The sequence below is a fragment of the Vulpes lagopus genome, chromosome 6 (genome assembly GCF_018345385.1).
Source record: "Vulpes lagopus strain Blue_001 chromosome 6, ASM1834538v1, whole genome shotgun sequence".
Taxonomy (NCBI): Eukaryota; Metazoa; Chordata; class Mammalia; order Carnivora; family Canidae; genus Vulpes; species Vulpes lagopus.
Window position 1 is genome coordinate 12946841 of NC_054829.1, and position 23643 is coordinate 12970483.

Genomic DNA, 23643 nt, shown 5'->3' on the forward strand with positions numbered 1-23643 from the left:
TGTTTTATTTGGAAGGTCATAAAAGTATCGAGAATGGCCCCAACCAAGGATGCTGAACTTTGAGCTCTTTCAGGGTGCTTCTCAAATTAGGAATGATATTTTGTGAAACTTTATACCTTCTTACTTGCCTCTCTCAGTCCAGTCTGCTCTGATGCCTTCATTCCAAACCTCAATGACTGGCCTCCTTCCCCCAGGGGGGTTGTGTCAGTGTGTGGTGTCGGTCACATTTGTTTTTCTGTTATTTCCTGGTGATGAATACACAGGCTTAAAACAATAGAATTTCAGATATTTGGGGGGAGGGATTCCCCTGCTATCACAAGTGCTTTGAGTGTTTTATTTTGCGGTGAACACAGTCTGGTGGTAGATGTCCAAGCATTGCCTTCACCCTCTGTTTCCGGAGCTAAGACTATGACAGGAGGCTGTTCAGTTGCCTACAAAGTATCCGTCAAGCCCTGGCCTCTGTAAATACTAGATTTGGATAGACTGGTTCTCACTATATCCTTTTTCTTTTCCTTTTCCTTAGTCAGTTCAGGCTTTCTGCTTTCTTAAGTGTGTTGTGGACCATTCTAGAAGAGATGCTAATTGTCCCTTCAGAGACACAGCACATAGGTTGGTCCTTCACTGACCAAAACTCTTTAGACTTTATTTCTTAGAGTCTTTCTTGCACATGTTCCTTCACTCATGCGCTCTCTTCCCCTCTCTCTGTTTCTAGTTTTACATTTTAAAAAATGTAATTGTGGTAAAAATATATTTAGCATTAAATATTAACCATCTTAAGTATTTTTTTGGGGGGGGGGTGTATGGTGCAGTACACTTGCATTGATGTGTAAGTGGAACTCTATCTTAGAAAACCTGGGTAGCCATTAAACAACTCTTAACCCTCCCCTCCGCCCCTGGCAACCTCCATTCTCCTTTCTGTTTTCGTGAATTTTGACCACTAGAGTCTAGCACAGTATTTGTCCCTTTGTCTCCAGCTTATTTCACTTAGTATAATGTCCTCAAGGTGCACTCATGTTGTAGCATCCTGTACTCTCTTTTAGATACCCCGGTTCACATTCCAGAGCTGAGTTCTTAGAGAAAAGTACCCTTTTTTTTTTTTTTTAAAGTACTTAGAAAAAAAAGTACATTTCTTATTCTGCTTTTCATTAGACTCACAGAAGGTCCAGGCCTGTGTATGGATCTTGGCAGAAGTTCCCAGGGTCTTGGTCACAGTCTGTCTGGTTCTCACAATGATGAAAGCTCATGAGTGAAGGGGAAAACCATGACAGGATGCATCTTTATGCCAAGAGCCACCTTCGGGCTGTATGACCTGTTGGCTCAATGGGTGTCCCCTTGGGGGTTCCAAGTAATGCAGCTTCGAGGGTCCAGCCCAGGAAGCGACTGGGGGCTGAGATCTGCAAACGCTGGGTATGCTGTTCGAGATGGTATCATTCCTCTCTTGAGATTTTTGCTGGCTTAGCTCTAGTTCCAATGATCAGCCCAGAGCTGTGGCCTCAAATGCCAGTTTGCAAACTGGTTTTCTGGCAGACAGAGCCCTCTTACCCTGTTGGTCAGCTTCCTTTGTCCCAAGTGGGTCTGCCATCTAGTGCTGAAGGTCACGGAATTTTGTTAAAGCGTTGAGATGAAACATTTGTGGAGTCTGAATTGTGCTGCTTCTGCTAATTATGAGCCCATGTGTCTGTCTTTCACATGTGATAAGCCTGATTGCTTTCTCTAACCTGGGATTTTGCCTTGAGATTCTTGTTTGCTTGCTTCACATTTTTATTTAAATTCTAGTTAGTTGTTATGGAGTATAATATTAGTTTCAGGTGTAGAATTTAGTGATTCATCAGTTGCATAGAACACCCAGTGCTTATCCCAGGTGCCCTCCTTGATGCCTGTCACCCAGTGACCCCATCCCCCCACCCACCTCTCCTCTCCAGCGACCCTCAGTATGTTCTCTCTAGTTAAGAGTCTGTTTTACAGTTTGCCCCCCCTTCCCACCCATACTCATCTGTTTTATTTCTTAAATTCCACATATGAGTGAACTCCTATGATCTTTATCTTTTTCTGACTGATTTATTTCTCTTAACATAATACACTCTAGCCCCGTCTGCATCATTGCAAATGGCAAGATTTCATTCTTTTTTATAGCTGAGATATATTCCGGTGTGTGTGTGTGTGTGTGTGTGTGTATGTATGTATATACACCCCACATCTTCTTTATCCATTCATCACTTGATGGGCATTTGAGCTCTTTCCATAACTGGGCTATTGTTGATGATGCTGCTATAAACATCAGGGTGCATGTATCCCTTCTAATCCATATTTTTGTATCCTTTGGATAAATACCTAGTAGTGCAATTGCTGGATCATAGTTTTATTTTTAACTTTTTGAGGAACCTCCATGCTGTTCTCCAGAATGGCTGTACCAGTTTGCATTCACACCAACAGTGTAAGAGGGTTGCCCTTTTCCTGCATCTTTGCCAACACCTGTTGTTTCCTGTGTTGATGATTTTAGCCATTTACCTTGAGATTCTTTGTGAAATACCATCCACAGCTTCCTTCCACGGAGAAGGATAGACAAGAGTTCAGGTGCCAACAGACTGGAAGATGAGTTGAGGTTGGGCCCACTGATGTGTACATTTTGACACAGTGGGCTGGCACTGGAAGCCCCCGCCTGGTCTTGGACTGATCATTTACCAGGCTTGTGATGCTTGGACAAGTCCCTTCACCTCTTGGGGCCTCCATCTCTTCAGATCCTCCTTCTGCCCGCCCACTCACTGCATGGAGGATCCCATTGGAAAAATTTTGATTGTTGTACTTTGTAAATGGTAATTTGCTATCTCAGCATCCTACCCTGTGTGTGAGCACGTGGGTGAGGTGATTAAAACCCACTCTGCTGGGTTTAAGGGGGCCCTGTTGGCCAGTTCTCATGGTGGTGACCACCTACAAGTCAACCAACACTTAAGTGATGGAGTGTAGAGAGCCGCCTACACCCACACTGCCCTCCTCTTCATTTGCCACATGAACGAATGGTTTCCAAGGTGGCTCCAGCAACTCCTATGAAGACTTCAATTAGCTTCTTCTCTAAATTCCTATGGTTTATAAACACTATTTTGGTAATTTCATCTAGTTTTTAAAAACCCAACTTTGAGCCTTAAAAGGCCAACAAGCTGGGAATTTGACCAGATGGAGGGCAGGGAAATTATGTTGCTGCCTCCCCAACTTGCAACCGCTTGAGCTGTATCCACTGGCCTTTCTGTATTCATTTATGTCTCTTTAAACACAGTCACAGGAGGTTGGTGCTAGGTGAATTCGTAGAGGCCATAAAATATGGCTTTTAGTATTTCCCCTGTGTCCCTCTCAACCCTAGGGATGGTTCTCAATAGGTACTTAATGAATCCTTGAGTCCCCTAACAGTTAGAAATAGCCATTTCGAGGGACCATCCAAGAGAAGCCTGCGGACTGTCTGGCCAATGATCTCCAAAGCTTTGCAATTAGCCTGATAGGGAACAGCTTAACTTGAGCTCATAAGAGACCGTAGGTGAATTCATCACTGACAGTGGGGCCGGGTAAGAGCAAGTGGGTGGGCCAGCCCAAACCTCTCTCCACGACTGGAAGTATCCATTATGTGGGCACTGCGACAGAAGGACCAGAATAGTGATCAGTGACTTAGGTACATTAAAAGGATGTTGTAGAAATTGCCGAGTAGATTTCTATCATGCAGAGAATTTTCCTTATCTTAAACCACTGGATTTACCTGACCTCAGTTCCCCACATTTACTCCATGCCTGGCGTCTGCTCAGCGTTCAGCCAAATCAAGGTCGGGATAAAGAGGAGATTTGGATGGAAGTAAGCTGGATATTCAGGCTCCTGCAGTAAGACTCAATTATTGAATTCTCTCAAAGCACCAACTCCTCTATAATGAAGTCCTCAGTTTTTAAATATCTTTAGAAATCAGGTGATGCAGAATTGGCAACAGCCAGCTTGCTGTTTCCTGCTTTCTTATAAAAATAAGATGGTAAAATCCCAGGGAGTTGGCAGGAAGTTGTTAAAAGATCATCTGGAGCATTTTAATGCACATTATTTTTCATGCATCTTTGAGCCTTAAAAGTCTCCATGGAATAGGACAGGAATCAGATGGAAGAGAAAATCCGCTTGCCGACATCCCGTGGCCCTGAAACCCCAGCCAGATCTGGTGCCCTGTGCAACCTGGCCACTCGGAGGCCACAACTACAGAGCTGAGAGGACTGCAGGAAAAGCTATAGCCTCGATGCGTTCTTCTTGCTTACTTTGAGTATAGGCAATCCCAAGCAAAACAAAACAAAAAGGTTCACTTATGTCAGGGCTCATAGTGTGTTTTCTAGCATATTTGGCATTATTTTGACATTTAACAGTATTTTTACGTGCGATCACTCTTTTCTCTCTCCCCATCTGCACCTCACCAATCATGTACCACGTCCCCATACCTGTTGTGCCATCTGTACCTGTCTAGTAACGGAACTTTGGTCAGCAGAACCTGTCACTGGCGTGTCTCCTTGTTAACACCATCAATTGCTGTCCTGTCCTAGCAAAGGCCCTGGTTGACTGGCAAAGGGTTCATTACAGAGCCCTTCAGATAGCCTGTTCTGTGTGCGCCTGCCCACCAAATTTACAACTCTGTTATCAGACCAACTATAAATTTTTCTATTGTGATTGACAGCACCTTAGCCAGTATCACTTGCCATGGGCTGTCTTCGTAAAGGTAATCTATACTGCCTCTTGGGTTGGATATAGTAACATTTTTGACTAAGTGCTTTCTAACATTAACCTAAACCAATCCTTGATTTACTAGAACCCACTTCCCACTCCAAGGACATTTTTCTGAGACTGGCTTGGTTATAAAGTTTCTCACCGGGCGTCTAGAAACAGTGAAAATGCTCCTCTGTATGTGTAGTAAAGCGTCTTTGTGTGTACTGATCGTACTTCCATGCCTCTCCTACTACCAGACAATGGGCAGTAGCACATCTACTAAATGTTTTTTATAGAATATGGAGTGCAACGTTTTAAGCAAAAACCTTAAAAACAGGATACAAGAGGATGGGGGAGGGAAGGAGTCAATCAAAGCCTTTTCTGCATATGCTGAGGGAAAAAAGGCCCAGAAAAGGCAAGTTTGTGTTTATCACAGGCAGGTGTGCCACGTAGTAAATTCATAAAACTGGGAATAAGTTAGCAGCCACTCGTAAGTTATAGGTTGTGATGGTGAACTATGTGACTTGGCCATTTCGTTTACCTACAAATGACTTCAGTGCCCAAGAAGGTAAAGGGTCAGGACAGGAAGCAGGATACCCACACAGGTAGGGTCTGTGCTGTAAAACACGAAGCCCATTCCCCTTAAAACGAGCCTCGTGGTTTTTAAAGACGTGTTTTCGGAGGGCATAGATAATGTGTGATTGGGAAGGCGTGTGGAGGCCTTCTGAGTGGCATGTTTGGAGAGCTGGCTGTGCTAAGTGCAGGGAGTGAGTGTAGATGAGCCGTGCTGACACTGATGTCTCTTCTGTTTCAGCACATCAGGTCCACCCATCTGGCCGGGCAGTACCTTCTTCAAGAGAAATGGAGCCCTTCTGCAAGGTAGGTCTCTAGGAGCCCCCCACCCCCACCCCACCCCCTGTCCCTGTGCCCTTGTGCTGGGTAGCACGCAGGACAGCTCTGTCCTCTTTAGCAGTGGGCGCTGTCTGGAGAAGTGTGGCTGTTGTGGGTTGGGGTCGTTTGTCCAGTTCTCTTTATTTCTTCCTACTCACGCCTCCTGGTTGCCATGAACCGTGAATCCGAAACTGGAACTGGTTCTTTGATTTGCCACCACTGATCGTATCTCAGACGTGTTAGGCTGGCTTTGGTGGAACTAGAATGATGTAGCAGTTAGGATATGACAGTAGCATCAGCCGAGCTGGAAAGCTGGTGAAAACAAACACCGTGATCTGTTTGGGGTGCTCTGGCACTTTGGTTATTGTGGTGGTGCACTTATTCCTTGCTGTCCCCTAGCCATCTGCATGTGCCTGGAGGATTGGCTGTGGTTTGTTCCCCAGACTGGGACTTCATTCACCCCTCTCCTGTTCCCCATGAGTGACCTTTGCAGGGGGGACAGCCTTCCTATTGTCCAGCCCACCCTTTGCTGCTTTGCTGTCCTATCCAACATGCTCAAGGATTTCCAACTGCCTTTCATCTCTATTTTGGCTATTAAGTTTCTTTTGAAATGACTGAATAATGTGAAAGAGGAGTAAATGGTTAAAAGTAGTCATGAGGTACCTTCTAGATAACTTCTGGATTAGAAGATCTGTGCAGATAAGCTGGAATTGGTGGGCTTCAGCTCCCTGTCCCCATCCGTCGGTCGGCTAGGTGTCAGAGTGGCACAACTGGCCTGCTGCAGGTGGGTCTGGGTGCACCAAGAGCTTTAGAACTGGACTGGGCGTATAGTGTGGAGTGGTCCGTGCATTTAGGTTGGTTTAGAGCTGGTAAGCCTCTTTTCCTGAGAAGCACATGCCGAGGGCCGGCCAGGTATGTGAAAGAATGAATATAAATGTGGCTGAGCAAAGGGACATTTATCTTCAGGTTTCCTGAGCAGCTCAAAGAGGTGGCATCACATTTTTGTTGTTTTATAGGCCATGCGATTACATACTGTCTTTTTAATAGCCCGTGAAATCGGGAACCGAAGGATTTCCTGGCCTTTTTGCTTGGTCCAGGTGCAATTTAGGCAGGCAGGTCTGACCAATTCTCATTTTAATGACCATTATAGATATCCTAAATATTTAAGGGAGAAAGGAAACTCCCTCTACTCTCAAAGATTAATACATAATTAAAAAAAAATCTGTTCTCCCTTCAGATAGCATAAATGGAGACCAATTATGATGAGCCTTTGGGAGTTTTTTCAAGTGAATTTCAAAGTTATGTGCATATTTATTTTTCCTCTAGATCTGTAACAATGATATCATTCATGTTTGGATTATTTTCAGAAGAGAGATTTTATTTAGCGAGCACATTTTCTTACAGGATTTTTATTCATTAAGTTTCACATTAAGTAAGGTTTGCTCTTAGGATATTAGTTTCTGGTTGTTTCTCCGGGCAAAAGCATGAAGAAAACATCAATAAGGTTCTGAAATTGAGTGGTTTCACTCTGAGATTCTATCTCATGGGTGTGGACCTTTTTTCCCTTCCTGATAGGGTTTAAAATTCTAATTATTCTGGGCATTGCGAATCACATTATTACAGATTTCAGATGCTTATTCAATCCACATTCACTTCAGTGCAGTCCTCCTATTTTTTTTTATTTTAATTAAATTAATTTTTTTGTACATGTGAAAATCCGAAGACTCTTGGTCAGAGTGTGAGAGCGTGGGCAAGGCTTTGTTCATTTTTTTTCCCTGCAGTATTTCCTTGCTGTATATGTGCTGTATCTGCAGTTAGAGTTCTCAACACACTTTTATGGTACTAAGATTTTTCAAACCCATGTGCCTGTTATCCCTAATTAATATTTGTGTGTTCCTTCGGTGGTGGTACTGGTTCCATCAAGAAATTGCTAATGCCCATGAGCAAAAGTTTTATAATAAAAATATGGATATATAAAGAAGGGAGCTGCCCAGTCATACCAGTAGACAGTTTAGGTCAGACTCAAGTAGAAGAAAACATGCCTGATTTATACTCACTTTGTCATCTTTTTATACTTTACATTTTCAAAATGCACACATGGTCCTCCTTTTCCCCTGTGGCCAGCAGGAGGGCATCTCTCCAGGTAGTTAGGCTAGGAAAGAACTCTGTGGGTAGGTCCCAACCACAGAGATCGGAACTGAAGGCAAGCAGGTGCCCTAAAGAACCCAGTTCCTAGAACCAGGATAGAAGGTGACCTAGAGGCCCAGAGACCTGCTGGCAAAGCCCAGCAATTGTGGGCCCCCCTCACAAGCAGAACCAGCCGAGCTGGTCTACAAGGGGGTCCTCGTGGAAAACCGGCTTTGTGCAGTGGCCCTGGCATTTGAGCCCAAATGCACGGAGGCTTGGCAGAGGAGCACATGTGTCCTGTTGTTTGGAGGAGGGAGGCCGATGTTTGTCAGGAGGGTGGGAGAGGAGGGACCTGTCTGTTCCTGGGAGCCCTGGCACTTGAACAAGACCTTGGAAGGTAGCTTGTGGGCATGTGGAAACAATCAAAGGCATGGCACAAATGGGTAACGGGAGTCTGTAGGCAGGGGAGGGCATGGCAATGCCTCAGAACGCTGTGATGTCCAGAGACGCGATGGAGGAAGTCAGACTCTGAAATCCATGGAACAGTAGGACACGATGGTTATACAGTGGGAACCCCTGGGTGTTGTCTAGTGGTTGTTGTGTTTATTAGCTATGGAGTGGAAACATGGTAGCGATTTTTTTCTTTTTCCCCCAGCATAAAACCAATTGCAAGAATTAACTGGAAGGAAGCACTTGAGGTTCTCCTTGAGTGTGGCCTCTGTATTTGGTTCTTGCAGAGTCACTGGCGAGAGGGCGTGCTGAATCATCTAGCAGTTTTGAGGATAATAGGGTAAGATTTGGTTTAGATTACACAGGCCTGGGTACTTAACATAATTGGTCATTTCATCAATTCACAGTATTTATTTTAAATGCCATTTAAGCTGCTCGAGACAATTTTAGGATGTTAGCAGTTTCGGGGACCAGAGAGTACTTTAGTTCTTGTACAATGGAAACCTAGCTGCGCGCCAAAAAGGGACAAACCCTTTGTTTAAAGGGGACCCAGGATGGGTCCAAATAGATGAGCGTGGCTTATTCGGGGCCCTGAAGGAGTGGCCAGCTGACAGGTGTCTCCAACTGTCCCCTCCTCATGGCTGTGTGTCTCTGTTACGGTCTCTGTGTGTTTGAAATACATTTTAAAAATGTTATCAATTAATAATATCTTATGTTTTTAATGAAAAGAGTAAGGAGTTTTATTTTTTTTTTCTTTTCTAAACTCCCTCGTGCCTCCCCCACACACACACACATATACACACTCATTCCATTCACCCACCAAACTTAAAATTAGGTTACTGTATTTAAACATCACCCTTGGATGAGTTATTTTCATGAGTCACTGGTTACTAATTAAAGACACTCCTCACCCCTGGTCTGACCCTTCATCTGGTCCCTGAAGATCTCATCCCAGCACTACATATGTTGTTGCTGTTCTTTCCGCTCCCTGCCTTCTACTGAAAGTTCCTACAAGCTACTGTCATCTTGGCTTCCACTTCTGGCCTTTTGGGCTTCGTAGGGCCTTGGGCCTCAGAGATCCCCATGCAGTTCCACTCAGAGAGCAGCCTCTGCCTCTCCCGTTTTGTGCCAGCTGACACACCACCACTGCCCCACCTCCAAGCACAGCTTTCTCATCCACCCCTGTGTGTTGGCCACTGGATTAGGCTGAGGAGCTACCCAGGGAGGCCCAGGGCCTGCCCCCTCAACCATTTACAGCCTGTTCTGGGGTCAGACTGCACATCCCAGCCCTTGCAGCAGAGCTACTCAAGCACCAATGCCATGCCCAGTTGCTAACCACTCCCCTCACCCCCCCATCGCCGGCCTTCCCGACTCTCCCTCCACCTTCCTTCTCTCTCTCTCTCTCTCTCTCTCTCTCTCTCTTTCATTCCAGGATCGAGCCACTAATTATTATTAAATCTGTTTCCTCTGGATGCAGTGGCGGAATTAAAATAAATTCCCTAACACGCATAACAGATTTTTGTTTCCATTCACTTCTGACAACCCACTGGATGAGCTAATGAAATGGAAGGAAGACCTCCAAGGCATTCTCAGTGTACAGAGCAGGATCATGCTGTCACAGGCCCAAGAGCAGAGAGGGAAAAGGACACCGGCTCCTTTGCTGTCAGCTGCACACCGCCCTAGGAGTACACAGATGTGCACCTGCTATCGGCCAAGCACAGATGAGGCTGACCGTGACCATGGGATGACTTGCTTTGGGGAACGCCAGGTTTCCAGGTTCCAGGTTGACATTAGGTGCTGCCTTTCCTGTCTTCCGCCCACTGTCCACAGCCCTGACCCTCTGCCACAGCTCTGCTAGGCATTTTTACTACTCAAATGTATGTAGTATCTCACTTTGGCTGTACTTCCTGCCACGAATGGCTCATGAGCAGGTATTTAGTGTATTACAAACAAGCTCTAGTAGGAGAATCACCGGATTATGAGCAAGGGGGCCTCATCATGGTCCCCACACTACCACTTGGTAACCTTCGTGAACTTGGGCAAGCCACAGAGCATCCCTACATTTTTCTTGTTCTTATGTGTGAATTAAGGAGTGGACCTTAGCCGTGGCAGCGGGTTCCTATGGAGTAGCAGCTCCGTTCCACTCTAGCAACTTGTTTCCTAGAAGTAGGTCCCAATGGATTTGAGGCTCAGCTCTAGCTCACTGGGAATAGTCCTACCTTGAGCCAGCTGTGTCTGCAGATAGGCCCACGGAGAGGAAACAGGGTGGTGGCGGCCTGGTTAAAGACTCCAGTCCTTGAACAAGACAACTCTGGAAGGTCCCATGGATCTTAGGGAGGCGGTATGTTATCAATTTGGATAGCCTGGAAGTGAACCAGTGAACCCTCTTTTGGCTTCTTGGGCCATTGGCTTAAGCTTCTCTGCAGAGGTAATAATAATAATAATAATAACAACAACAACAATGCTTGTCTACGGGGCCTTTGTGAGGATTCAAGAAATTCATATTAGGCATTGAGAACATGCTAAATTCCTAGTCAGAGTTAGTTATTAGAACATCTTAACAAAACTCTGGCTGGGAAAATAGACCTGAAATCTCTGAATAGGATTGATTTCCCTGTGTCATTTACCTTCCCTGCTAAAATCTCCCGCATCCGTTTGCTGGAGTTAGTAATTCTCAGAACAGGGCCAAAGACTGGGGATGCCCCAGATCCTGTTGGATTTATACATAGATCCGAAAGATTTGTTCATCCCTTTATCTCAGATTCCTTTCAAACAGACCTGCTTCCTTGAGAGGTCACCCAGTTCACAAATACGGAGCTACCCGCCTTGCTCTAAAATTGTATATACAGAGCAGGTACGTAGACAGACATGTGAGAGAGTATGGATTTAGCACCACCTCACCATGGGTTTGAGTCTGTCCCTCCCTGAGCACCAGCTGTTGGGCCTAGGGCCTCAGTTTTGATTGTCTCTACAGTGGGGCTACCAGATGTGTTCCCCAGAATCTTTGTGTTGGTTAAGGGAGAATGTGAATGTGCAGACATAAGTCTAGTCCAGTGCCTGGTGCCTCACAAATTGCTCTATCAGAGCAAAGATATTTTAACTTGAACTCTATCATTCCCAGGATTTCTGATCATTAATCCTGGCAGATATAGTCAAGGTGAAAAGTTCCAAAACACCTCAAAGGAGCAGACTCCCAGTTTCCCCTCCTTTGCATGATTTCCATTGTTGCTGCCAGCGCACACTGTTGTTTCCTTTCCCACAGAGCCAGGATGGCCCCTGCGGGACCCCATCTCTCCCACAGCCGTAGGCCTCCAGGCCCTGGCACTTCTGTACTTCTCTCCAGAAAGACCATGGGACGGATCTCTGGACTTGTTGGGCTTTGCCTTGACCCTCCCCCACTCATTTCTTTCATATTTGGTTGTAGCCCCTGGGCTCTTTGGCTCCTCTCATCTAATCTGTTCCACAAGCTGACTCTTTTGTCCGTTTTGCAAACGAGGGCATCCACCTAATGCATAAACCTCCTGATTCTTGTCCCCAGGCACACCCGTTTCAAAAAAATATAGTAATAACAGAAAGGGGGGCGGGGGAGGAAAGCCTCCCTACATTTCCCCCCAAGTCCTAATTGCCTTCTGTCCTCTTTTGGTCTGTGGAGCCCTTTGGTTCTTAGGAGGGGCCCCTTTCTCTTGGCATCGTGTGTCTTATTGTTCTGTACCAAGTTATCTGTGAAGATATTTACGTAACCACAGTTACAAAGCCAGGAGGCTGTTTTTGTTCCCAGTCAGGTGAATTTAAAGGCATGCTGGTCACTTCTCGAATCACTCATGTTCTATGTGGTCACTGACAACATGCTTTTAAGATTAAGCATAAGGAAATGCAAAAAATATATGGAAATGCAATTTTAAAGGAAGGCTTTGCTGAATTCTGACCTTACTGTGTCTTGCAAATCCAAGTGTACCCCATCTGTAGTGACCCTGACTTCCCCAGTGTCTCCAGCCTGACATGGAATATGAGAAAACATCGGTGTAGCCTGGATTTTCCCCTCTGGCTCGCACACCCCCTGGCCTCTCTCCCACTGTCTCTAGGAACCATTTTCACGGAAGTCCAGTGTTGCACTCTGAGAAAATGGGACCCTGTGGACAGAACTAGGGAAGTCAGAAGGAGTTGCCAGTCTGATGGAGGATGTGGCATTAAGAACTTCCTCTGGGTCAGGCACCTGCTGGGCAGGTCAGGCTAACCCCCTCCTGTTTCTGCATAAATGTCACTAGGAGGGAAGACAGCCTGGAGTTTAGGAGAAGGGAGGTGGGGGCTGGCAAGGGGTACTGGGAATTAATCTAGAAATAGCCACTGCAGTTAACGGGTGCAGATGAGATTCTCAAGGGGACATAGAATGCCAAAGAGGGAGAAGGTCCATGTTGAAAACATAGGTTTCTGATAGAAAGTGGTGGTAGCTGACAACACCAACAGTTAACAGCAGAGAAAAGCTTAGTTAGAAACTGGGGAAAATCACGGGCACCCGGGTGGTTTAGCGGTTGAGCGTCTGCCTGTGGCTCAGGTCATGATCCTGGGGTCCTGGGATCAAGTCCTGCATCGGGCTCCCCACAGGGAGCCTGCTTCTCCCTCTGCCTGTGTCTCTGTCTCTCTCTGTGTGTCTCTCACGAACAAATAAATAAAATCTAAGAAAAAGAAACTGGAGAAAATCACTGAAATGAAGGACAAAGAGTTTCGGAAAGAGGGGAGGGACAGGCACCCCCTGGTGCAGACAAGCCAGGGCAGATTGAAGAAAACCCTCCTATCGACTCTGATGGTTTCAGTGGCACAAGGGGCTTCAGGGCAGAGCCACTAGGCTACTTTCTATCTTTATGAACCTGCCTGTTCAGGAGATTTTTAATAAGTGGAATCATAGAATATGTGATTTTCTGTGTCTGGCCATGTATATTTTTCCTTTCTTTTTTAAAAAGATTTATTAATTGATTATGTATAATTTGAAGCAGGGAGGGGCAGAGGGAGGGAATCCCCAGCAGACTCCCCCCTGAGCAAAGAGCCCGATGCAGGACTTTATCCCACAACCCCGAGATCATGACTTGTGCTGAAACAAGGAGTCGGATGCTACTTACTGAGCCACCCGGGCACTCCAGTTCTTTACACGATTCTTATATTAGCATTATACGTTAGGTATTACGATTCCTGTTTTGTACATGGGAAAAAAATCAGGCCTGAACAAATGTCCTGCTCAAGGTCACAGAGCTGGGATCATAAACCTGGACTCACACTAACGGATCTTTGGTTGAGAATGGCATAAGTATTTTTTGAAGTGTTCCACTTGAGAACTGTGTTGTTCTGCAGACTGAGGCTAGGGAGCATCCTCTTGTAATGGTCAAAAGCAATTTGTAATGACAAGGCAGAAAGATGGAAATGAGTACTTAGGTTATCTTCTTTCATTCATGTAATCAAGGTGCTTCGTTTCTCTTTTGCGCCCCACACAGGACTATTGTAAACAGCTAAACATTAAGACGTTTTAAAGACTGTGGATAGAGAAAAAGGGAAATCCTCAAATTAGTCATTCAGAGATTAATACAATGAGAAGAATCCACACCTTTACAGAATGAATATCCTGATGTATCTGGATTTTATAGTAGGAGATAGCTATTTTTACACCAATTATAATTCATCAATAGGAATATATCCTGGCGGTTTAATTTTTGAATGTTAAAAATGTTTCTCTGATCTATTAAATTGTATCAGATTATAAAACACATAAAGATTATGCAATTTTGGATCACACTATACTGCAGAGCCTGCTTTTATCAAAGTGCTCAATCTTAAAATACAATTGGAAAAGTCATTCCCCTTGAAGTTCTGCTTAACCGTGCTCAGATAGAAGCATAGAAATATTTTTATGCAATTGCCAAGAGGTTTGCAAGTCAGGAAGAGTTTTTAAAAATATACTCACCTAGCTGTTCACATTACAGTTTCAGAAGTGCACTTGAAAGCATCTATCTACCTGTAAACTGCAAGAGGTCAAGTCTGTGTTTTTGTTTGGTTCCCTTGACGACCAAAAGGTGTGGCTGTGAGAACTCCTGGGTATCGTGCTCACTGCAGAGCACGTGATAGGTTAGGAGTGTACGTGTGCATGTGTGTGCATATGTGAGTGAATGTGGCCCAGGCACCCAGGCTTTCACCACCCCACCTTGTACATTTCTCCTGCCCTGGCCCCCTGCCCTTCATTTCTCTGGTGAGCCCACCCTACCCCGTCCTCCCATTGGCCTTTGTAAATGATAGCATGAGGGTAAAAGACCTCAGTTTTCAAATCAGGTGTACCTGGATCCCTTCCCTGCCTGGCTGCCCAACTGCCATCTGACCTCGGAAACGTTACGTGAACTCCTTCGGGCTGTGGCAAAATGTGAAAACACTGGTCCTGCAAGATTGGTATCACTGTGGGGATTGGCGATGACAGTCTGTGCAGCGTCCCTGGCACTTCTGCAGGAGCTCCACACTCAGGCTTTTGCTCCAGGGGAGGCAGCGTGCCTGAGACCGAAGAGTAGAGACCTTGGAGTGCCCAGTCTTGGTGCAGGGGCCAATCTCTGTGGTCCATCAGCTGTGTGACCTCAAGCAACTCCTCTGATGCATCTGAGCCTTTTCTTCCCAGCCAAACAGCAGTATTTCATGGGATTTTTGTGAGAGTTAAAAGATAGAGTATGTAAGGGGCTGGCATGGTGGTTGGCAATTCTTGAGTGTTTAGTGAATAGAATTCGTTATGCTTCTGATAGCATTTCTGCAGTTTCCTAAGGGTTTCAATATCTCCCATCCCCAAATAACAATAACATAAAAAAAACCCTTCCCCAGTTGAACTGATGTTATACCTTCAGGAGCATTTAAGGCTGTTTCCAGTCTCTCTCTCTGAAGCTCCTGATACATTAAGGCAAATACCCAGGAGATACCTGATACCCGCAGGAGGAGTAGAACTGGAGTTCTTACCAGCTGTTCTCAGGGACACTTTGGAGTGACTAAGATCTTGCATAAATGTGACACAGAGAAAGAAGGTTCCTTGGGGATGGCTTTGAATGGCTTGTGATCTCTGCTCCTGTTTCTTCCTCACAGTGTCTCTGTGCCAGAATACAAACTTTTTGCAAAGATACATCTCAGAGGGGGGAGGAGGAGAAAGAAAGGAGAAGGTACACATAAAGAACTTTAGAAAATCATTTAAAGGATTATATCGAACTTGTCCTCCACTTCATGGTCACCCTAGCACACATGGGTTTGCCCCTTTTTGGGCCGTGATCTTTGTTTTTTGTTTTTTTATGAAGCATAGTTAGGATGATCTCATGCTGCTAATTTGACACAAATTGCATTAAGGTGTTAGAACCACATGTCTGTGCATAGAATTGCTCTAACCTAGTGTCTTGGCTACGGGTTCATTTCCCACACTGCGAGCAAGACTGTGAAGACATCATGACGAGAGATGAGAAACCTGTGACCTGTAGAAAGGCCACTTCTGTTTATCATTTGTGTGTACTCTATTTCTCAGACTCTAAGACACTTCATTCTTTGAGTTTTGCCGTGGTTGGGAAATGAAACAATTACGAATGAGGTCCACCTCTGTGGTCCACCAGCTGTGAGACCTCAAGCAACTTTCAAACGTTCACAGCTATCATAAGCCTAAAATGGTGTCCTTTTGTGGGACCTGCTGTTCTTCCCCTACCCCAGCTTCCAATATATATTGCAAATGGGGGAGTTCCAACTTTTTATAGGAGCTCCCTGGCCTCAACAGCTGGTTGAGAGATGGGCATGTAACCCAATCCAAGGCAGGTATTTCTTACCTTGGATCTGGGGGCTCTGAAAGATGTGCTAGATTCAACAAAGGGTACATGTGGAGTCAGCCAGTGTCCAAGGAATGGCACCCAGGCAAAGAAGCAGAGATGAGGGGCCACTCTCCCACTCTCCTTCCCATGGTTGGAGTAGATGAGCTCTAAATTCCCTATTTTACTTAGCTTGATTTGGAGTGTATGTGTGTGTGTGTGTGTGTGTGTGTGTGTGTACCCAAGAGTCCTAACTAATAAAGAATCTCTAAGTGGGGCGCCTGGGTGGCTCAGTGGTTTGGTGTCTGCCAGGGTCTCAGGATCGAGTCTCACATCAGGCTCCCTGCAGGGAGCCACCTTTTCCCTCTGCCTGGGTATCTGCCTCTCTCTGTGGGTCTCTCATGAATAAATAAATAAAATCTTTATAAAAAAAAAGAAAGAATCTCTAAGTGAATAACCTCAGTTAAACTAAAAGTATGTCACTGATTTCTGTGTCAGTAAAATTCCAACCTCTCCATTGGTCTAGAAGGCCCACTTAGTAGTTTGGCTGTCCAGTGAAAGACTCCAAGATGAGCTTAGAGAGCTTTTCTGAGTTGGTGACTTAAGTACTATCATGGTAGTAATAATACCTGTTCTTTCTGTTCCCCAACTCAGCTTAGCACCTGGTAGAAGTAAGCTTGGAGAAGCTCACGTTGAGTTTACAAGGTGGCTGCCTCAGCCTCTTGGGCTGCAGACATCAGCTCAGAGTCTAGCATTTCCTCAGTGTCCTCAGGAAGAGTTCTGAGCAGCATTGTAATTAGACCAGCCTGGATCGCATGACCACTGCAAACTATCAGTGTGACCAGAGGAATTGGTGGGGAGGAGCTCAGATTGTTTTATGCTGAGGATGGACACATCACCTCGAAGCACATGCGTGGATTGGGAGATGAAAGGTTCTCCAGATGCACGTCTGGATCAGTTCCCGAAGAGGGGAAGAGGAACTGTCCGTTACAACAGCACAACCATTTTATTTAAAAAAGCACTTGGGGGACGCCTGCCTGGCTCAGTTGTTAGAGCATGTGATTCTTGATCTCAGGGTTGTAAATTGGTGGGTCATATCGGGTGTAGAGATTATTTAAAAAATAACTTTTAAAACATTGTTTTAAAAAGCACTAGATACAAAAAGTGTCAGGTTACATATGCAAGTATACGTAGCCACTAAGTGGAAGATATAAGGCCAGAATGCAGATCTTCCCACTTGGGACTTGTCTGGCTCTCTTTTCATGATAATGGCCATTATCCAAGGGTGTACAGGATTATCAAGATCTCAGGGCAGAAGGTGGTGTCAGTCAAGTTAAAGTAATTTCCCAGGGGCCCAGCATCTTCGCTAATGATGACATCCACTTTCCTGGCAGGGTAGGGATTGCTAAAATGTGTTGCCTTAACTAGACTCCCCGCATTGTTGATAAGGGAAAGATGGGAAACGGCTGCCCTTGACTGAGGATTAACCTTGAGTAACAAACCTCTGTATCCTCATGAACTTCCCTTCCCAGCCAGAGTTGGTCCCCAGAGCCCCATCGTTAAGAGTACAAGATGCTTGGACAGTTGGTGAATGTATTAATCACCTAGAGCTGCCGTAACAAAATACACACCGGCTGGGGTGACTTAAGCAACAGAAATTCATTTCCTTACAGTTTGGGAGACCGGAAGTCCAAGATCAAGGAGGTCCAGGGGGGCAGCAGGTTGGCCTCTCCTGGTCGTCCCTTCTCGGCTTGCAGATGGCTGCCTGTCCCTGTGTCCTCACATGGCCTTTTCTGCGTGCACATGCTTCCCCTGGTCTCTTTCTCTTCTTAGAAGGACACCAGCCCTATTAGATCAAGGCCCTGTTAGGTTCCTGTTGCATTAGAGCCCCACCCTTATGTCCTTGTTTAACCTTATCCAAATTCGGTTAAGGTCTCCACATATGAACTGGGGGTAGGGGAGAGGGGGAGGGCCTTTCCGTCCAATTCAGGGCAGTGATTCCGTGCATTCATCTCCCAGATAGGCCTCCATCTCCTACAGGGTGCCAGGTACCCACCTGCGGCCGGGGGATAGAGATCAGGAGGTCTCCTGCCTCCAGGAGCTTGCTGTCTAGCTCCAGAGTGGAACCGCCTGGAGTTTTGGTGGTGCACGCCCTGTCAGACTCTGGGGGAAGGCCGCACGCAGGGCTGGGGGAGGTGGAGTGGGGGGGGAGGGTGAAGTGGGGGGGGGTGGAGGACCAGAGGGCTGGGCAGACCGAGGGGGTGAGAGCCCCCGAATCGCTGCCATCTGGGTCATCTTTGGGCTTCTCATTACTCAGGCTTCTTAGGAAAAACAGTAATAATCCCGTTGTAAATCAGCGTAATTTGAAGAGTAGTTAGTAATGAAAATCCAGTTCAGGACCAGAGATGGAGCCTCTTCAGGCTCACTTGCTAGTTCCCACCTTAATTTCTTAAAATTAAGAGAGTGTTAATGGGGAGACTCAAAATTGTTCATAATCCAAAATGTAGCGGGGCGGGGAGGGGGGATGATAAGATGCTAAATGCAAAAACAAGTACCGTGTGAGTGTGCGTGGGGGCTGGGGTCACGGGGCGACAGAGTTCACATCTACGTAAGGCCATTTAACTGTAAATGACATTTCTTGCACATGTGCATCAGTGGATTCAGAGGAAAATGAGGTTTCCTAAAATAGCAGTTATGCAACACACAGAACTGAGTTTGGCATTGGAGGGACCCGGCTTTGGATAGGACTGTGAGGTTCTCTCCTACCACCCCTCTTCTGCCCACACACAGCTCCATGTTCACTTACACCTGTACAACTATGCCTCTTGGCTTGGTCAGATAGTCAACTCTGAACTTCTGTTTCTTCATCTGTAAAATCGAAGGAAAGGAAAGGATGTGCAAGCCGGGACCAAGTGACTCTAGCAGGGTGATCGCTTTGGTTCAGGGTTTGCCCCCTGCCAGAGTTTGCTGGGACATGCAAGGAAAAGTCAAGGTTGTGGCTTCTTTGGGGTGTAAGATAGTGACTGGAGAGGGTGGAAGGGGGAGCTCCTGAGGGGCCAGTTTGTTCTTCTGAGCGCTGGTTACATGGGTAAATCGCTTGGGAAAATTCATTGTGCTGGATAGGTATGTGAACTTTGCTGGGTATGTTACTTTGGTCGAAAGTTTCAAAAATGATTGGGCAACAAAAATTTAATTATACCTCCTTGATTTCAGATTTTCATTACGGCACATGTAGTGAACCTCAGAATTCTTACATGATTAAAGATGAGATTGTCATAGATTTTTATTAAATCAATGTAGTAAATTAAAGCTGCTGAAACAAAATAACAAGAATTTCTCTCACAATTCAAGCGTGTTTTATTAAGGCCCGCTGAACCTGCTTGTTATTGATATTGTTAATACAATATTTAGATTCCATTTTGAACATGCCAGCTGGCAGAGATTACTGAAATGTCAATCTTTCCTGAGAGTGAGTTTAAAAAAAAAAAAAAAATTCAGAACCAGAAAAGTTAGGTTCTTAAATGTAGGTTAAGATGAATTTATGGGACTATAAGTGAAATTGGGGGGGGTGAATGAGAACTCTGGAAAACTTCGAGGTAAGTTCTTTGCCAGAACACATAGGAGACTCCCACAAACCTGAAATTTGTACATAAATTTTACATAATTTTTTTTTAAATTTTTATTTATTTACGATAGTCAGAGAGAGAGGCAGAGACACAGGCAGAGGGAGAAGCAGGCTCCATGCACCGGGAGCCTTATGTGGGATTCGATCCCGGGTCTCCGGGATCGCGCCCTGGGCCAAAGGCAGGCGCCAAACCGTTGCGCCACCCAGGGATCCCCATAATTTTTAAGTAAAAGTTTGTTCCATCATCTTAGTGAATAAATATGTTGGTGAAGTAATTGATTTAGAAACCATTGTTAAAGCCTTGAAACTTTTGTAGCAAGCATTTCATGAATGAAGAAAACAATATATTGGAAAACTTGAGATTTTAAAACAAGCTGGCCAGGGTGAGGAATGGGCAAAATGGGTAAAAGTTGTCAAAAAGTACAAATTTCCAGGTATAAAATTAAATCCCAGGATGTAATATACAGCATCATGACTAGAGTTAACACTACAGTATTGCATATTTGAAAGTTGGTAGGAGAGTGGATCTTAAAAGTTCTCACCCAAAAAGAAAAAACAGTCTGTAAGTATGTGTTGTGATGGATGTTAGCTAGACCTATTAATGGTGGTCGTTTCACAGAGTATAAAAGTATCAAATCATTATGTTGTACACCTAAAAATAATAGACTGTATATCAAATATATCTCAGTAAAAGTAAAATAAAAAGTAAGATGACAATAAGCGGACCAGTTACACTGAGATTTATAGTTTCCAGGGAAATATGGAATAACCAGGATCTTTTTCCACTGGAAGCATGTATAGTTGTGCTTGTACCTTGAAGGCTGACCAGAAGAGTGTCCTTCCTCTGCAGCATTTGTCGAAATGATTGAAGTGTTGTTCAGGAAAGACTGTCAGATCTCTGAATCATTTGTTATCTTCACCTAAACCGTAGGGCCCCACATACCCATCCTTTGTAAATAATGTCTGCCTGGCTAATGCTGCCTCTTAAATTTTCAGATCTCTTAAGATTGTGTTGTAATTTAATACAAATAAACTTAGCATCATTTTTTTTAAGATTTTATTTATTTATCCATGAGACACAGAGAGAGAGAGAGAGAGACAGGTAGAGGAAGAAGCAGGCTCCATGCAGGAAGCCCGATGCAGGACTCGATCCCAGGTCTCCAGGATCATACCCTGGGCCAAAGGCAGGTGCTAAACCGCTGAGCCACCTGGGCTGCACACTTAGCATCATTTTTACGTTAATACTCATATTGGATTTTGCCTTCAGAGTGTCCCCAAGCCTAAGGCTGTGTGTGACCCTGCCATCGTTCAGGGATAGAGAGAATCCCAGGCAGGTCTGTGTTTGCTTTCCCAAAAGAAGACAATATTACAATATGTTTTCTTTCTCTAGTTAAGGTGAGGTACCCGCCTGTTCTGATTTTGACTAGTCACACCAAGGAATACACATTAAGGCCTACACACTAAATGATTCTGAAGGCCTTTGTTGACTTTTGCGGTCCGTCCCGACCAGGCTGAGAGGTGTCAGTAGCGTGGCCTGTATTCACACCCTTCATCAGCCCTTCCGGTATTTTCATCTCCCAGATGAGACAAGAAAGTACACACCCTGGCTTGGGAGTCATGTTATGGTACTAAAATCGAGTTGTGAGAGTGCCTCTGGCATGTGTCTCTTACATGTCTTCGTGTGATTTCTGATTTGTCCACATTCTTCCTTCACATCTCGTAAGAAAAGGTACTTGCTTGATTTTTAGGACAGGGTAGTTTAAATAGTCTTTCCTGTGTATTTGGGCTCATCATTTTGGTGAGAGCAGCAGAGCGCCACAGATCACATCCTGGCCTCTGGTTTGGATATGGTGCATGCATATATGCAGGGAGCAGCTCGGGTCACGGGGTGTCAGAGCCGGGAGCTCTCATAGACCCCTCACTGGGCACACTTTCGATGAACGGACAGGTGAACGTGGCCCAGAGTGCCGGGGCTGGCCCTTGGTCACAGGGCAGATTTGTGGTGAGCAGCTCCTCGGCAGGCCAGTCCAACTCTCCCTTTTGTGCCATCCTTTCAAATTGGAGAAACTCCCTTTTTCCTCTTGGTCTGCTAAAGATACAGAAAGGGAGAAAAGAAACCCCAAACGGACAATCAGTGAAGTAAGACTGAAGACTTCTTTCTCATCATACTGGCACCCCTCCTGGCCTGGAATCCCAGCTTCCTCCTCACTGGCAGCATCGTGTCTCAGATCTCAGTTTTTCCATCTATGAAATGGGCAGATAGGACCCCTACCGTGTGCTGGGTAGCAGGGAAAACTTACATGGGATTGCCTCAGTGCCTGGCATACAGTAAGCATTCCATCATTAGAAACCACCATGCAACCATTTGGTAGCTCTGGCTCTTCTTAGGCTCCTTCTGAGAAATTGCACGCCCCAGGCAGCCCTGGGTTTGAACCTGGCACACTGCTTATAAGTATGATCCGGAATCTGACTGAGGCTGACCCCAACTCACATACAGAAGCTGAAGAACAGAAAGGCATATGCCAGAAGAGTAATCATAGTTATTTTGAGCCATGGAATTAGGGGTCATTTTTTTATTCACAGAATACTGGCTGCAATAAGGTGGTATTGGTCACACCAATTAAAATGAAAGAATAAAAGAAAGTTTGCAGCTGCTAGCTTATGTTCATTACGTTATTGTTCATGGTTAGCTTCGATCTTCAGAGATCAAGCAATGTTGGCAAAACTGTAAAATGGCAAAATGTTTAAGGCATTCTGCACTACTTAAGTATTAGATAACAGGGAAGCTTTAGATCTCACCTTCCTTGTCCCTAGTGTGTGCACCTGAGAATCCTTTTAAATAAATCTCCATAACTTTGGATTATTTTGTGGAAGAGAAAACGGCAACGATGGAAGCACTCAGCCTTCAGGCCCCAGTGGCCACACATGTGAGGCCAAGGGCAGAGCCACATGGACCCAGACCATGTGGGCCCCAAGCCCTCTGGCAGGTTCCCATCCTCCTGATGCAGAGAAGGTGAGGGAACTGCTCTGTATTTTAACAGGATGGGGCGATCACCACAAGCAGAGGGGGTCTTCCTGCAGCCCAGAGCTCTGGTCCAGGCTGTCAAACCCCACCCCTCACCCCTGGACTCCTGGCCACCTCGGGAATGGTCCTGGCTCTGTGCCGAAGAGAACAGATCTTCTCACAGACCCAGAAAAACATTTCAGTTGGCAGATAACGATCTTTTTGATCACATTCATTTTGTCTGGTACACGGGGCCACAGACTTCCACCGTCTACTATTACGTAGACCAACCTGCTGCTTTTCCATAAGGAACAGAATTTTAGTTCAGCGTGTGGAACTGCCGCATGAAGTTGAGAGACCACAGATTTGGAATTGAATGTCAGGATTCCAGATTTTGAATTTGTATGTAGCTGTTTTTATTTTACTTAAAATTTCTTATAACTTTAAACGTACTTAATATGCACTTCAGATATGCTTCCAGATGTTCTCTGGCAACCAGAGCGGGTAGGAAGGTTTCTGTTCCGGGAGTTGACCCCAAAGCCAAAAACTTTCCTCCAAGCTATAGTCTTTAGTTGGGTGCTCATTACCATTTGCTCTGGAGATGCTGTGCTGCAAAGGGCTGCATGTCAATGAGTATATTTAATTAATTAGTCTAACATACCCCATCTTGGTTCAGAAAGCATTTGCAATAGATTGCAAAAATACAGCATAACTATAATTTTTTTTAAAGCATATACAGAAATCAAGACAAAGGGAAAATAAAGGTAGGAAACCCAACACTAATCTATAAAACTAATATCATAACTTCTCTATTGGTTTCAGGGATAGAGTGGTCCCTCATGAATTTGGCTTTGAGCTTCCTAGTAGCAAAGGCAAAGAGAGAAACATCACCTCTTTGGTTTATTTTATTTTTTTGATCACTTGTTTGGCTCAAATGTTCAGAAGATTAAAACAGACTCTTAACTGAGGAGGAATACAGAGGTCCCTGGTGCTAATTTGACCTTAAGATCCCACAGAGAGAGAGAGAGAGAGAGATC

General features: G+C 45.1%; 1 protein-coding gene across 8 annotated transcripts in view; it reads left to right on the top strand.

Annotated features, from left to right (window-relative positions):
- The window catches only part of FOXN3 (forkhead box N3), a 391477-nt gene that overhangs the window by 270521 nt on the left and 97313 nt on the right, over window positions 1-23643 (top strand). For all 8 annotated transcript variants that reach the window (XM_041758145.1, XM_041758151.1, XM_041758147.1 and 5 more), the window contains one exon: window positions 5528-5592. In XM_041758145.1, coding sequence (XP_041614079.1) covers window positions 5528-5592 — 65 coding nt within the window. The remainder of the gene's footprint in view (window positions 1-5527; window positions 5593-23643) is intronic.